Below are 15,001 nucleotides of genomic sequence, written 5' to 3' on the forward strand. Positions count from 1 at the left end.
CTGTGAAAGAGTGTTTTTTTTTTTTTTTTTTGCCTCAAGCTTTGGAAACCTGCATGGTGTTTGACTTACAATCAAATTTCAATTTATTTTTAGCCATAGAAATATGAATTATGTTTATTATCATAGCCAACAATTTAACTACATTCCACACTATAGTTGAACTAGATTCAAACTTTATTGAAACAAATAACAGTTGAGTGGTTTTACAGCCTATATTAAATACGCATTATCACCATAGATATGTATAAAATGTATTTAGGGGTTAATCCATGTATTTTAATTCATGACAATGATTATAACAGTATTTTATTTCCTCATAAGAAGCTACTTGTCCTGTGTTCACCTTAAAATACTGCTGGACTCTAGTCATGATGCTGCATTAAAGTGCTGTCGGATAAATGTGTATTTTCCACAAAATAGGTGTGCAAAGTGAAAATATAGTTTGGAAAATACTAGAAGGGAAATGAAACCAGGTTTGAAGTAATTTACGTATTAAACAAGTTATTAAAATTTTGTATAATTGAACTTAAATAGTGTTTAAATCAATATTTAAATTAGTCTTTGAAGCATATTTATGTGAACAAGCATTATCAGTATGTGTTTTATCATCATGTAAAACATACGAAAGTAATTGTACATTTTACGTGCAGTAACTCATAATTTACACACAAACAACAATTTTGAAAGAACTGACCCATTTTTTCTAATAACAAAATCAGAATTTGTCCTTTAAACCAAAAAGTAAAACCCATACCAAAATATGGTCTGTATTGACAGAATTATGGTATAAGTCTGTTTTTAAACTACATTCTCTGACTTTTCCGTGTGAATATATGATTATGCTGCACTACAGTGTTTGTGTTACGAAGACAACCATGAAATGCTACTTTACGAGGTATCATTGAACGCTGCAACACTTCCTGAATTCTGATTGGCTGAGAGTTTCCGGTTGCTGCGTTCTCATTGGCTGCTGCGGATTCATTCAGCCCCCTCCTCTACCTTTGTCAATTTCTTGCGCTCCTCGTTGAATCGCGCGCTTGTTGTTTCCCGGAGCTGCACGGAGGAAGAAGTTGTCTTGGCCCGGCCTCCGCCTGCAGCACACGAGAGGATATCGGGTTTTACGTGGGAAGCTTCGCCTTCCACTATGCGCTGAGGACGAGTGGTTAAAGCTGCCGGAAAAGGAAGGAGTAGCGGACAAATTTAACATTTTTATCACCTTGTTGCCACGAGACGCTGCAACTCTTTGATCCAGCCGCGCACTGGAGCGAGGGAAGCGACACCAACACCCCCAGAGATGGTTTACCACCCTCTGGGACCTTTAAAAACACTACTGCTTCGAGCTTTTCTCTGCTAAACCCAAATACACGAGAAGGGAGCTCTTTATTTGAATTCTGCTTCACCAGCAAAGGGATTAATTTCACCACCATGCCGGACCTAATCACAGTTTCGGAGTTTGTGGCAGAGACGAATGAAGATTATAAATCACCGACTGCCTCTAATTTCACCACCAGGATGTCCCACTGCAGGAACACAGTGGCAGCTCTGGAGGAGGTCAGTTATTCTGGTGGGACTGCATTTCCATAAAGATGGGCTGCTCATATCAGCTGAGCATAAGTTTTTCCTTACATGACATGTCCCTGATGGGGGGGTTAAATTAGAAGAAAATCACTCAACAATCATTTTCTGCTCTGAATAGTTGGTCATCTTTGTATAATTTGCAAAGAAGCACCTCTCATGCTTCACTCATCAAGGTTTTTTTTTTTGTTTCTGCTTTTCGGCGCATGCATCAAAGGCGTATGAAGGTCTGTTTGCATATACTGTATGTGACATTTATTTTTACCCCTGAGTTTAGGTGAGGACACAAGTCCAGGAGGAGGGATCCCTTCTTCAGGCTGCAGCTGATGGATTCAGAGCAGACAAAACCACGATGCCAAAAGTGATAAGGGAGGAATCAAACGCGCTCGCCCCAGTTTAAAGCAGCTGCACTCCCTGTGCACACAGAGAGCACTTTGTGTTCCTCCTTTGACTCGCAGGTCATCTGGAGGAAGGACACTTCCGCTTTGTTCCCTGATTGCCCTCCACTGCCTGCCTTCTTTCGTTGTTATAGTTTCCCTACTTTGTGTACTGTACTGCAGAGCCTCGCCCTGTCTGCCGGTTAAAATAGGGTTTCCCTCACGAGTAGCTCAGATGTGTTGGTGTGGCCCTGCTTTGTAAAGATGCCCGAGGATGTTGGGTGGGTGGCACGCAGGGAAATGAGAGCGAACTGTGCCGTTTTATTTAAGGCTGAATGTGGATACGTGGTGATTTAAATTAATCCACATCTGGGCTCGGCGTCAGCTCCACCTTAAGCTCCTTGATCCTCCACCTCTTGGGAGGGTTGTGGTTTTATATTTAACCCGTGTTTGTGGAGGATTGAGCCTGGCGGACAGACTTGCACCTGCTACGACAGGTGCTTCACACCTGTATGGATTCCTAGAAACCTTTTTTTTGTTGTTGTTGTTGTTGCTGGAAAGCATCCACAGGAACCAGCATCAGAATGTGTTTTTATGGTTGGACTAAGCAAATGAGAGGTGTGGATTTTATTCTCTTTAAGCCTGCAGTGATTTGTCGGCTTGCGCAGCTGAGACTAATTCAGCAGCTTTTGTTTTAGAGCTGTGTTGTTGTTTCACATTGACCTCCCCACGCTCAGGCTGCTGAGGGAGCACAAGGCCTTATTGTTGGGACAACTAGACTTCGCAAACGTTTGGTCTGCTTGACTAATTAAACACTGCGGTGGACGGAGAACGCTTCCCCTTATTGTCTACAGGCCTGCCTGGAATTTCAAACACGGGCTCGCATGTTAGTTTAGATTTAAATGTATTTGTTTAACGTTGCACAATAATCGAGCACCTCAATGTATCGTGTGAATGTGTCACATTTAGCCATAAAAGCTCATCTGTAATCTCTGGAGTGTCATGGTTTAATGGATAAACTGAATCACGTTCGGTTTAATTGTATTCACAACCCTTTGAATACGTGTTTTATTAAGTTTTGAATCTATGATAACGCATAGGCTTGTCGCAATAAACAATAAATCGATTAATCGCACGATAAATGAAAATTATCAACCTCATTTATCGGCTTTATCGTTTCTTCGTCTCTCTCTTTCTACTGAAGACGCTGGATGACAAAAAGCTCAACTCCGGTGCTCTTCACTGCCCCTTCCCTTCCTCCTTTCTCTTTAAAATTCATTTTAATTAGGGATGTCAAATTTCAAACAATATTATCGTTTATCATTGAGACTATTAATCGCCTAGCAAAATTTGGTATTGTGACAGGCCTAATGACACATATTCATATATTATTAGTATTTTACCTGTTCCAATAAAACATGTGAGCCTGGATAACCAGTCTGAGATACTGAACAGCACTTAAACTTAGTTCTTCTACAGCTTGCTGCTTGTTTTTTCATATAGATATACAACAGTATCGTCAGCATACATGTGACGAGTTATATACTGCTGATCTCATGCTGCTGTATTCATTCATGCCCATCTGCTTACAGACTCATGGTCGGGCTGCTGATTGATATACCGTATTATTTTACATTATTAGTGTTTAGCCTATATCTTAGATATTTTAGTGTATAACATATCTTAGATCCTTGCATTCTGTTTCTTTTTATACTTTATATTTTTGCTATTTTTGGGTGTAACCTTATGTACCACATGCGATACGATTGACAATAAATATACTTGAATTGATATTAGGCTGGCGACCTTGAGGAAAGTCATTAATATACAGTTTGAAAAGCAAGGATGGTCCCTAAAAGCATCATTATCAGAAGTTTTACCATTACCACGCTGTTTTCAAAATTTTAAATGTGGTTTTTATCCATTTTTATAACAAAAGTTGAAACAAAAAGGTCAACAATTTGTGGCTTGCTTTAAATAAAAAAGATGGCCCTTATTCTGTTTTTATTCATTTTAGCCTTGGTTTTCCAGTTGACCGCTGAGGACAGGCAGAGACACTCGGTGTATAATTTCAGAGGACACTTTTCTGTTGCACTCATACAATTGTGGATTGACATTTTATTTCACACAATCTACTTTTAGTATCAACATGCATCATTAGGCTTTAATCAGACATTTAATTGTTGGGCTGTGGATCCATTTGCATGAAAGTGTGCATTTTTAACTTTTTTTCAGTGAGTGTTTTGCTGTAGATTTAGATGCTACTTCCTGTCGCTTATGTCCTCTGTTGAGACATGTCCACTGTTTGTGTGCTGGAACTTGTTGACAAAGGAGGCTTAATCATTAGCGTAGAGGGGTGTGTTTATTGGTGTGGAAATCTGCTGTTCCAGATGGTTTGTTTGGGACAAATCTCCTCTTTAATCCTGTTACCAACAAGAACAGCGCAGGAACCTAATAAGACAAATGTCGTTTGGGTGTTAAACCATTTACACACCAGAGCACCGAATGTCTGCAACTAGGATTTATGTCTCCAAGTTCAGTTGAGATAAATGAGACGCAATTCTGTTAATTTTGTTTAGATATTTGCGCTAAATTAATCACTAAACTCTCATTTGATTAGTTTATGGGAAGCCTTTAAACACATTAAAATAGAGGAAGTGCATCCGTCTGAGTGTTAACGTTAATGGGTCTACAATGTTGTGCTGTTATTTTCCTCTAAACGTAATTGCGTCTGACGTGAGCTTAATTGAACTAGTAGTTTTAAACTGCCTGCTATCAGGAGACCATTCAGGCAATTTGTGAGCATGTGTGTGCCTGTTGGTTTTCACTGGCACAAACCACAGCCATAAAAACCTGTTCATCCACTAAGAGGATATAGAGCTTTGTGTCCCCCCCACACTTCCTTTGTACTCATGTAAAACAACTTCTGCTGACTTTCCTCCATGCACACTTCTCAGAAATAGGAGCATTTATTGGGGAATTAAATCACTTTAACTGCAGCATATGATACACTTGATTATATCCTAGATCTTTTCTTCATATAATGCCTCTTATAATTTGCTAGTGTTTAATTATTATTATTATTATTATTATTATTATTATTATTATTATTATTATTATTACACAATGTAGTTAGCTAGAGTTAGTTTTTGTCAAAAGTCTAAACGCTTAATTCCAGGAGTCATTGTCCCCTGATGATTGAGCCGACCTTTGCTTTAATTACTGGTTTTTGTAAAGATGTATTTTCTACTTATGGCTTGTAAACTCCGTCTAGTCAAAGCTCCAAAAATTCACGGTTGAAACCCGTGCCTTTGTCTAAAAAGTTGTCGTTCTCTGCAAAAAGAAGCTGAGAACTTGTTTACTGTTTTTTTTTAATTAAAATATTTGTGTGACAAATGTTATGCTAAAGAGTTCAAACCATACCGAGCATCCGCCATTTTGAGAACCGAAAAACAGGAACGAGAGACAGCCCATGTCATGTCAAGGGGCCTCCCTCCCATTTTTCTTAAAGAAACACGCGGCTTGCTCTCTCACTATCCATCCTTCTGTTCAGTCTGATACTGCCGTCCAGTGGTCACAAAAAGGCACTACACACAAAATTAACCAACATTTCTTCTTAAATTTGACAATAATTACCAATTGTCCAATTTCAAACAATGTTATCATTTATCGCAATAATTTCTGAGACAACTAATGGCCCAGCAAAATTTGTTATCGTGACAGGCTTGCTATTAATGCACTACTACTTATGCACTTTTCATTTGTTGCTTGAGAGAGAGTAAATGTCATGAATAATTTAGACATTAAACATAATCCAAGTTGAAGTGTTACATCATTTTCAGCCCCTTTTTGGCATCTGGTAGCAGGCCAAATTAGTAAAGACCATGCAGAATAATGTAGTATTTTAATTCCACAGCAGAGAAAGCTGTGTAGTCTCTAAGTACCGGTAGGTCTAGGAAAAAAAAAAAATCTGAATTTTATCGGTTATCGGCCAAATAAGTTTTAACATATTGGCATATTGGATATCAGCCAAAAATCCAATATTGTGCATCTGTAGTTTTAACCCAGTTACTAAAACTTGCAGTCATTCTACTACAATGCTGCAAAGCTGTCTCATTAAACAAACCCCATGTGCATTAATGTTGATCAGTTGATTCAGGCTTGAGCACAAAAACTAATGCAATTAAATATTGAGTACTTTGCATGGCTTGATTAAACCTTCAAAATACAACATTGTAAGTTGGTGAAAGGCACTGCAAAGTGTTCACCCTAAAAAGTAGAACGCTTTACGTCAACCCTCTGCAGGGGTCACATTGAGCGAATTCTCAGGAAAGAGTTGGCAGTTTTATGCCACATGCCCTTTCTGATGCAACCTGGGCTTGAACCTGCAGCCTCGGGATTACGAAACTGCGGCACTGACCACCGAGCTGCAGCCCAATAAGTTGACATTCATGATGATGTGATAATTTGGTCGAGATGAAATCTGTTGCGTGGGTAATGTACTCAACCATCTGTCATTCTCTGCTCGGTTGGCTCATTTTTCCTCCATGAATGAATGTTATTTATAGCCATGTCAGTTTTCTCTACTGTTCTAGATGCGGGGTGTCATTATTCTTCCATCTGCTCCTCATTCATCCAGCAGAGGCCCGTCACTAATACCAGCTATGCATTTGTACTATACTGGGTGAATATCTAGATTCTGTTGGAGGAAAATGTTATTTAAAGTATGCAAAAGTTTTTAAAGTAGAGCCTGATGCATCCTTGTTGGTCATTTGTGCAAAGTGTGAAAGTATAGTGCAGTCAAAGCAGTGTCTAATCTAAATTGGTGAGCATGTGTAAAGTGGGAGGTGATCTTTAGCCTTTCATTTTTATTCTTGTCATCAGTTGCTTGCAGGTTATTTTGGATCCACGCTGTAACCTGAAGTGTATCTTCTGTTAACCCAAGAAATCTCATCACGTTTCCATACACTGCTCTAACTTTGCATAACCAGCTTCTCCAAAACAACAACAAAAAAGTGTCCCGCTGTTGACACTTATGTTGAAATGACTTATTTAAATTTCAGTAATTTATGAGTGGATGTGTTAACATCTGATGCCAAATGGGCTCTTGTAACTATTTCACATGTGTGATTGTGTTAGCTCGTGTTGACAGTTCAGTGGTCCCCAGCCAAAGGAGTGGTCGTAGTGTTGGCACTAAAAGTTGTGATCCGTTCAGGGACAACATCTGGACCCTTCCATGTGGAACATTTGGGAAAGTATTTTAACAAGCATTCAGATAGTAATGGCTTCAGTGGCACTTTGAGGTATCTGTGAGCTGTTAAAAACACATGGGTTTTAATGTGAGCAGCCCAAATCCTTCAGTTTTCAGTTTACAGCTTAAGAAGCTTATTGCTTCCTTTAAGTAAAAAGGGATTTCTAGAAATACCTTGTCTCCTTCCTTCATTCTTGCTCTTCTGTCTCTCAGCTTTACGCTCCTGCGCTGTAGTTTATACACCAAAGACAAAGTCTATCGAAGCACCTGTGCTTTTTAAAAAAAAAATCTTCCGTCTAATCGTCTTGACTTCTTTAGGGTTATTAATTTTGAATGAGTAATATCATCATCCAGGCTTAGGCGCCAGCCAGGCTTCATTATTGTGTCGCAGCTCTCCCCATAGATCCACGGGGGTCAAGGGTCACAGTCAAATCCCAGCCGGTTTTCTTCAGACTATATGTAAGGGTGTAATAATGCATTTGTACTCTATTAAGCTCACTGTGTGCCAATTGGAAAAGTCAGAGCTGCTTTTAGTGTAGCTTCTTGATTTTTGTTGGGTCTAGTGGGCTTTACACATCACCAGAGAGAAAGGTCTCTCTGTCCTTCCCAGATGTTAATGAGATGGACTTTCAGGACCAGTGGGGGGAAGATGAGAAACTGAAGCTCATCTATCAAAGTGTGCTGGTCCAGATTGTCTTCGAAAGCTCACGTTGAAGCTTTTGCTGCCTGGCAGACTCGGCCTCTTCATTAATGAACTCCATTGATTTGTGGTCCTTGTCGCTCCATTCTGCTCAGGTCAGGGTTTGTTTAGGGCGGATGAAGTCGCACAGCTGTGTTGTCCGGCTGTCACTTTCACTCAGAGAAGTGACCCAGACTGCTTATGTGTTGAGGAAACTCCTCAGAGACTCTCGGGGGAACAACAACAACCTCATTGCATGTGACTCATAAAGGTCATTTGTAGAAAACTGGAATCTGACAACCGTGCCATGGCATTTTCCTCCTCATCGTCTTGGAATTTAATCTTTTTATTAATGCCAAGAGCAATAATTGTCAAAACATAGTTATATGAGAGTTTTTTTTTTTTTTTTTTTTTTTTGAAGAATCAGCTTTGATGGCTCAAGTGCCCATTCAAGATCAGAGGTTCTCGTACAAAACCAATATCTTTTGGATGCTTTCTGATCTTTTTTAGGGCTTTGCTTCAGTATTTTCAAGGAGGAAAACTGGTCATTCAACATTTTTCCCTTTCAGAAATGATCGTACTCTACAAAACTGTGCTGCATTTGTTAGGTATTTTGCCCCTGGCAGCACTTGCACATGGCAAAACATCTGGATTCAGAGATGGTGCAAGGTAAATTCAAAGGCTCTTTCTGTCCTCTTTAAACGCTGCACATTAGTTTTTTTTTTCCCCAGTCGAGCATGGTTTTTATCAGCCTCTAGCTAGTTTATAACTTTCATTAATTAAGTCAAACTTAACGCAGGTTTAAAGATGGAAGTATGGCACCACAGCTGTCTGGGAAAACCAAATGGAAACAAAAGTTTTGCCCTGGTTTCGACTTGTAAAAGTTGGATGGCACTGAAAATGCCTCAGCAGCTAACATGAAAGCTCATTTTCTCAAACACTTAAAGCACTGCAGTTGATACCGTCACCTCAGTGTGATTTCTGGCAGCTGGAAGCCAAGGCATCGCTCCAGCCGTGCTCTTTGTGGAGCTCGCAGAGGAGCTGTAAAAGCAGCAAGTGTGCAGGCGCTAAAATACCACGAGACTTCAAGGTGGATGAAATGTTTTGGTAACTTTCAGTCAGTAAAAATGTCCCCCTTTGCTCTGTGGGCCGTATGAACTGTGAATTTCAAGGCTGACTTTTCCACATCGCCTTGGGACAAACCAACTACTCACATGTCAGCTGTTTGAGGAAACAGAGAAACCCTGCAAAGCATGACCAGTCAGCTCCAGGGCCCATTTCTGTCTAAATATTGACTTTTCACACTCAGCATGGAGAAAAGTGAATGAAACACTTCATAGTGTATTTTCAGATATATTTTTGTACCCTGCTGTGGTTAATTTTAAGAAAATATCTCCACGTGAATATTTTTGCATTATAGTGAAAGCCTTTTTCTATATGATGCTTGAAAGTTCGAACTGGGTGTTTCATTGTGCAAGCCGGTACCTTTCATGTGCTGCACCGTCTGGCCAAAACTGAATTGTGATGCACCAATTGTGCATCAACGCGAGCAAATCGAACAGCTCGAGAAATTCTAGGAGGCAAAGTGTTGAATCTACAACCACAATTTGGAGTTTGTACCTCAAAAATATCTGAAATACAGAAACCGTTTTGCTCCACAGGCAGAATAACATCAGTAATTTGTTGCAGGCATCTCTATGAATTCATTGTTTATCACATTTGGACAATCTAAAGAGGAAAAAAAAAACAATGTTTTCAGGTTGCAACATTTTTTCCTCCCTCAGTTTGTTTGTGCGGAATGAAAATAGACTATATAGTATTTTCCCTGCTGTTGTACTTCTTGAATCAGCTCATTGTACGATATATCATATATGTGTATATTTTACAAAGTTTTCACACATTCCAGTGGCATAAACAATGTTTTGCTGTAATAAGTGGGTGTGTATTTAAAACTGACCAAAACTGTAGACACCCTGACTGCTGTAGAGTTTATTTGTTCAGAGGGATAGGCTGCCCATTCTGTCAATGGACTGACCAAAACTGTCTAATGTCCCCAAAATGTGAATATGTTTATGTGACGGCAGTGTACTTTTGGACTGTTTCATTGCCCAGCCCCAAGTCTTACTCTTCTTTCGAGCTTTGAAGGTCAGTTTCTAAAGCAGAGGTGTACATAGGCTTCTAGCAATAAACAATAAATTAATCGCATGATAAATGAAAATTATCGACCTCATTTTCATTTATCGGCTTTTTTTTTTTTTTATCGGGGTGGGGGACGACTCCGTCTTGTCGAAGCTCCATAATTCACGGTTGAAACTCGTGCCTTGGTGTAAAAAGTTGTTTTTCTCTGCAAAAAGAAGCTGAGAACTTGTTTACCGATTATTATTTTTTATATATATTTAAAGCTTTGTGTGAAAAATGCTATGCTAAAGAGCTCAAACCACACCGAGCGTCCGCCATTTTGAGAACCGAAGAGACATGGCCCATGTCACGTCAAGGTGCCTCCCTCCCATTTTTCTTAGAGACTCGCTGCTCGCTCCCTCACTATTCATCCTTCAGTTCTAACAGTTTTATACTGCCATCCGGTGGTCAAATAAAGGCACTACATGAAAAACAAATGAACAAACATTTCTTCTTAAATTTGACAATTACTAATTATTGTCAAATTTCAAACAGTATTATCGTTTATCGCAATAATTTCTGAGACGATTAATCGCTGAATCGCCCAACAAAATTTGTTATCGTGACAGGCCTAGGTGCATTGTCCTGGTCCTCGAGGGCCACTTTCCTGCATATTTTAAACGTTTCTCTGCTCTAACACACCTGATTCGAATCAATGGGCGTCTAATGGGCTTCTACAGAACACAGAGGTATTTCAACCATTGATTTAGGTGTGTTGGAGCAGGGAAACAAGTAAAACGTGCAGGATAGAGGCCCTCCAGGACCAGAACTGGACACCCCTGTAAAGGACTTCTTTCGTCTTTTTTCACCTTAATGGATGTTTAAGTTGTTGCTGTTTCTCACATAGTCAACCACATTAGTGATGAGACTTTAGGTTCAAATTTTGATTTTCTTCTTTAAAAACAAATCTTTTTTCATTTCTATGTTATAGTGTATACAACTGTTTAGTTTTTTTTCCCCTAGTGGACTGAAATCAGCTCAGATTGTGTAACATCTAGTTCCTTCAATTAGAAATGGGTTACAATCCACCATCACAGATGCTCTACCCACATTAGCAGCAAATAAATTGGATAATCACATCATAAACACATTCTCGTCACAGTGTGTGGCAGACCGTTTCTCCTCTGTCACAACGGGTGCTTACAGGGTGAGGAGAGCTTTTAAGACGAGATATAAAGAAGACACGGGCAGAACCTCGTGTGTCTGTTGTGATAGTAATATTATCTGCTTGGATTGCCTCTTTGTTTGAACTGGACATGTGTGTGTTGAGAAGCAGGAAAGCACCTTGCAGCTCAGACATGCTGTCATCAGCAGATAGTTGGTTAGAGAGAACAATGAGGCTGGATCTCGGACCTGTCTGTCAGTCACTGCAGCGTGCAATCATCCAGGAATGTTTTTCTTCTTCACACGCTGCAGGAAGGTTAAAACCATCTACCATAGAATACAACTCTTTACTAGCCTCCATTTTTTTTATCTTTGGATTTAAGGTGCAGAAAATGTTTCTCTCGTCAGTTATTTTTAAGGTTCATCGTTTGTTTTATTTTGAGATATAATTGATTATATATTTCTGTGAGTCACACTTCAGCTGAAATTTTTTTTATGAACAAACTCACTGCGATAATTTTTTTTTTCCCCCCAACAAACAATTTTGTAATTGTTGGAAAAGCATTGACATCTTTGGTCAAAAATTCTGTTTGTGTATAGTTTATTGCCTGATGTCAAATGCGTTTTTGATTCATTATAGAATCATAGATACTGTCCGTTTTATTTTTATGATTTATTCAAGTTGAATAGCATGAAAGTTGGTAATTGCAATTATCTAGGTTGATTTGGGTTTGTGTCAAAAATGTTGATTCCTATTTACAGTGTTCCCTCATTTATCAAGGGTATTAGGGACACCCCCCCCCCCCCCCCCAGTGAAAAACCATGAAGTAGGGCTACAGTAGTCCAAGTAGTAGTAGTAGTAAGTAGTAGTTTATATATATATATGTATATATATTTATCTTATCTTAACTTAACTTAAGGTGTTATAAACCCTTCCCACACTCTTGCAATATTCTAACCAATGTTTCTAAACTCTAAAGCTCTAAAAGAGCACAGCATGTCATGATTGCAGCTCTCTGCCTCCTGCTGCACTTTGCCATCTGCAAGCGCTTTTGGCCACGCCCACTTCTCCGGTGCAGAACGGAGATATGACAAGCTGTAGAAGGAAGCTTCTACTGCAGCTGTGGGCTGCACACAGTAAGTAATTTAAAATAATTTATTTTAAATAAAAATTCCATGCCGATCGTGCGGCTCATCCACCAATCAGCCAGTTGTGTGGCATGTCCAATTTTATCTTGAAAAACCGTGATAGAGCGAGACCATGATAAACGAAGCGTGAAGTAGCGAGGGACTACTGTATTTCAGTTTAAAGATTTTCTCTTAAGAGCTTACAAGAAGTTAGAAAAAAGTTGCTCTGGGTTCTCGAGCAAAGGGACTAATAGGATTTGACACTTATCAGTGGACTCTGGGAATCTTGATTACCGGTATACCTTTTAGTGGTGCTTGTTGTTTGTGGACCTTTTTACTTCAGTTTTTTTAATGCATTCATCCAGTTGTAGGTTTCCTCTAATCAGCAATTAAAATTCAGTTTCATCAGTCCACCAAACAAACATGTTAGGATGTTCATTCATAAACTTCTGATGATGAATTTAATCACATTATGAACAGAGAAAGCAGCCACCTGAAAACACTTTGCTAGCTTCAGAGTCTCTTCCTTCGTGGTCATTAATTATTTTATTAGGAGACTGGTTGTTGATCATTAACTCAAGATTCAAAGAGCCTTTGACTGCAGATAAACAGAACAGTTTGAAATATTCTCGTTATTTAATGATGATTATGATGAACAATCACCTATCGTCTAAAATCATAGCTTCTGTTATGAGGGTTCACATTTTTTAAAGTGATTAACTTGTGTTGTTTTTTTTTATTTCTAGTTTTCATTTTTCCTCACTGCCTTGTGGCCACTTCCAGTTTTCTTTCTTTGTCCGACTCTTCACTCACTCCTGATATCATTCGTCTGAGCTGGTCTCTGGCAATCATCGGTAACACGATGCGTTTTACTCAACACTTTAGAAAATGCACATGCATAAATGAATGAATCTCTATGGCTACGACCTCCACGACCCTGCAGGTTTGTGATGGAGTGTGGAGATTGGCTACAGCAGATGGTGACCGATTGGGATGACGATGATGTCATGTTTGAAGATGAGGATTAATTCAATTCTGTTTGGGTATCTGTTTTTTCCTCATCTGGCTGGTAGAAAAGGAGTGACACAGTTTATAGAAATGGTAATATGGGAAGAGAAATGCTGACATGGCAGTAATGTTATATAGAAGTGTGCTTGTGAAGCAACTCTGTGCTCAGTGGCTGCCTGGGTCTATTGTCCATGTTTTCAGCTCCTTTTGGAAATCTCTTTTTCCCTTGGAACAGTTTTTTTTGTCCTAATTTAGATCAAAGCATGCTACAAATATTGTATCTTACACGAGTGGCATGATGCTCAAACCTAAAATGGAAATCAGAAAGCATGTGAAAGTGATTGATGACATGAGACGCTGTGGATGATGTAGTAGGGGGTGTTTGTTGTGTTCAGCTGGTTTATTACTCTGCTTGTCTGTTGTCCTCATCAGACCACTTTGTGGGGATTGAAAGGGGGTGGTGAAGCGTGATATTGTGCGCCTGTTGGTGTGTGCGCGCTCTTATGAAAGCCAGGGAAATCTTGGATGATGAGAGCTGTCTACTCCAAAAGTAAATTTAAAGGGTTCAGCTAACTTAATTGATTCTCAGGCCTATTTTTGGCAAAATGTGGGGGTTAAGCAGGGTTTCATGTTGTAGCAAACGTATCGACTTACTGAGAGGACGCATGGATTAAAAGAATCCACTGGTCATGCATATTTATTGGCCAAAATGATAAATACTAGGCATGTAACTGTACACAAAAATCACAGTTTAGTTCATTTTCAGTACAGTTATAATAAGGAAAGCAAACAATTGTGTATAGTATTCACATAGATAAGTATATCAGCGTGGATTTGGAGTTGAAGATGCCATCATACACCTGCTTCAGCAAACTCACAGTCATCTAGAAAAGGCAGACAGCACTGTGAGAGTCATGTTCTTTGATTTCTCCAGTGCATTTAACACAATCCAGCCTGATTTGTTTTGTCAGAAACTCCAGAAGACTCAGGTGGAGGCCTCAACAATCACCTGGATCAAAGACTGCCTGACAAACAGACCACAGTTTGTGAGACTGAAGGGTTGTGTGTCTAACCAGGTGGTCAGGAGCACCACAGGGGGCTATACTCTCACCACTCCTTTTCACTCTGTACACCTCAGACTTCCAGTACAAAACAGACTCCTGTCATCTGCAGAAATATTCAGATGACTCTGCAGTGGTCGGGTGTATCAGAGATGGACAAGAAGCTGAGTACAGGGAACTGGTGGACCGCTTTGTGGCATGGTGTGGAAACAATCATCTCATCTTGAATGTGAACAAAACAAAGGAGATGATTGTAGATTTCAGGAGAATCCGGCACAGGTCCAACCCTATTTCCATCATGGGAGAAGAAGTGGAGGTGGTGGAGAAGTATAAATACCTTGGGGTTCACCTGGACAACAGACTGGACTGGAGATGCAACAGTGAAGCGTCTACAAGAAGGGACAGAGCAGACTGTACTTATTGAGGAAGCTGAAGTCCTTCAGTGTTTGCAGCAAGATGCTGCATATCTTCTATAAGTCTGTTGTAGAGAGCACCATCTCTTCTTCCATCATCTGCTGGGGGAGCAGCACCAGAGCAAGTGACTTAAAAAAGATCAACAAGCTCATAAAGAAGGCTGGCTCAGTTCTGGGGACTCCTCTAGAACCTTTGGAGATGATTGTTCAAAGAAGGATTCTTCATA

At 39.7% G+C, this 15,001-nt stretch overlaps 1 protein-coding gene across 1 annotated transcript in view; it reads left to right on the forward strand.

Moving 5' to 3' along the window:
- Positions 1-1,045: 1,045 nt before the first annotated feature.
- The window catches only part of asap2a (ArfGAP with SH3 domain, ankyrin repeat and PH domain 2a), a 64,742-nt gene continuing 50,786 nt past the window's right edge, over positions 1,046-15,001 (forward strand). Inside the window, exon 1 of the mRNA XM_037695040.1 lies at positions 1,046-1,551. Within this exon, the coding sequence (XP_037550968.1) occupies positions 1,426-1,551 (126 nt within the window). The 5' untranslated portion in view covers positions 1,046-1,425. The remainder of the gene's footprint in view (positions 1,552-15,001) is intronic.

Source organism: Nematolebias whitei, chromosome 21 (assembly GCF_014905685.2).
Source record: "Nematolebias whitei isolate Nwh7 chromosome 21, NemWhi1, whole genome shotgun sequence".
Classification (NCBI taxonomy): domain Eukaryota; kingdom Metazoa; phylum Chordata; class Actinopteri; order Cyprinodontiformes; family Rivulidae; genus Nematolebias; species Nematolebias whitei.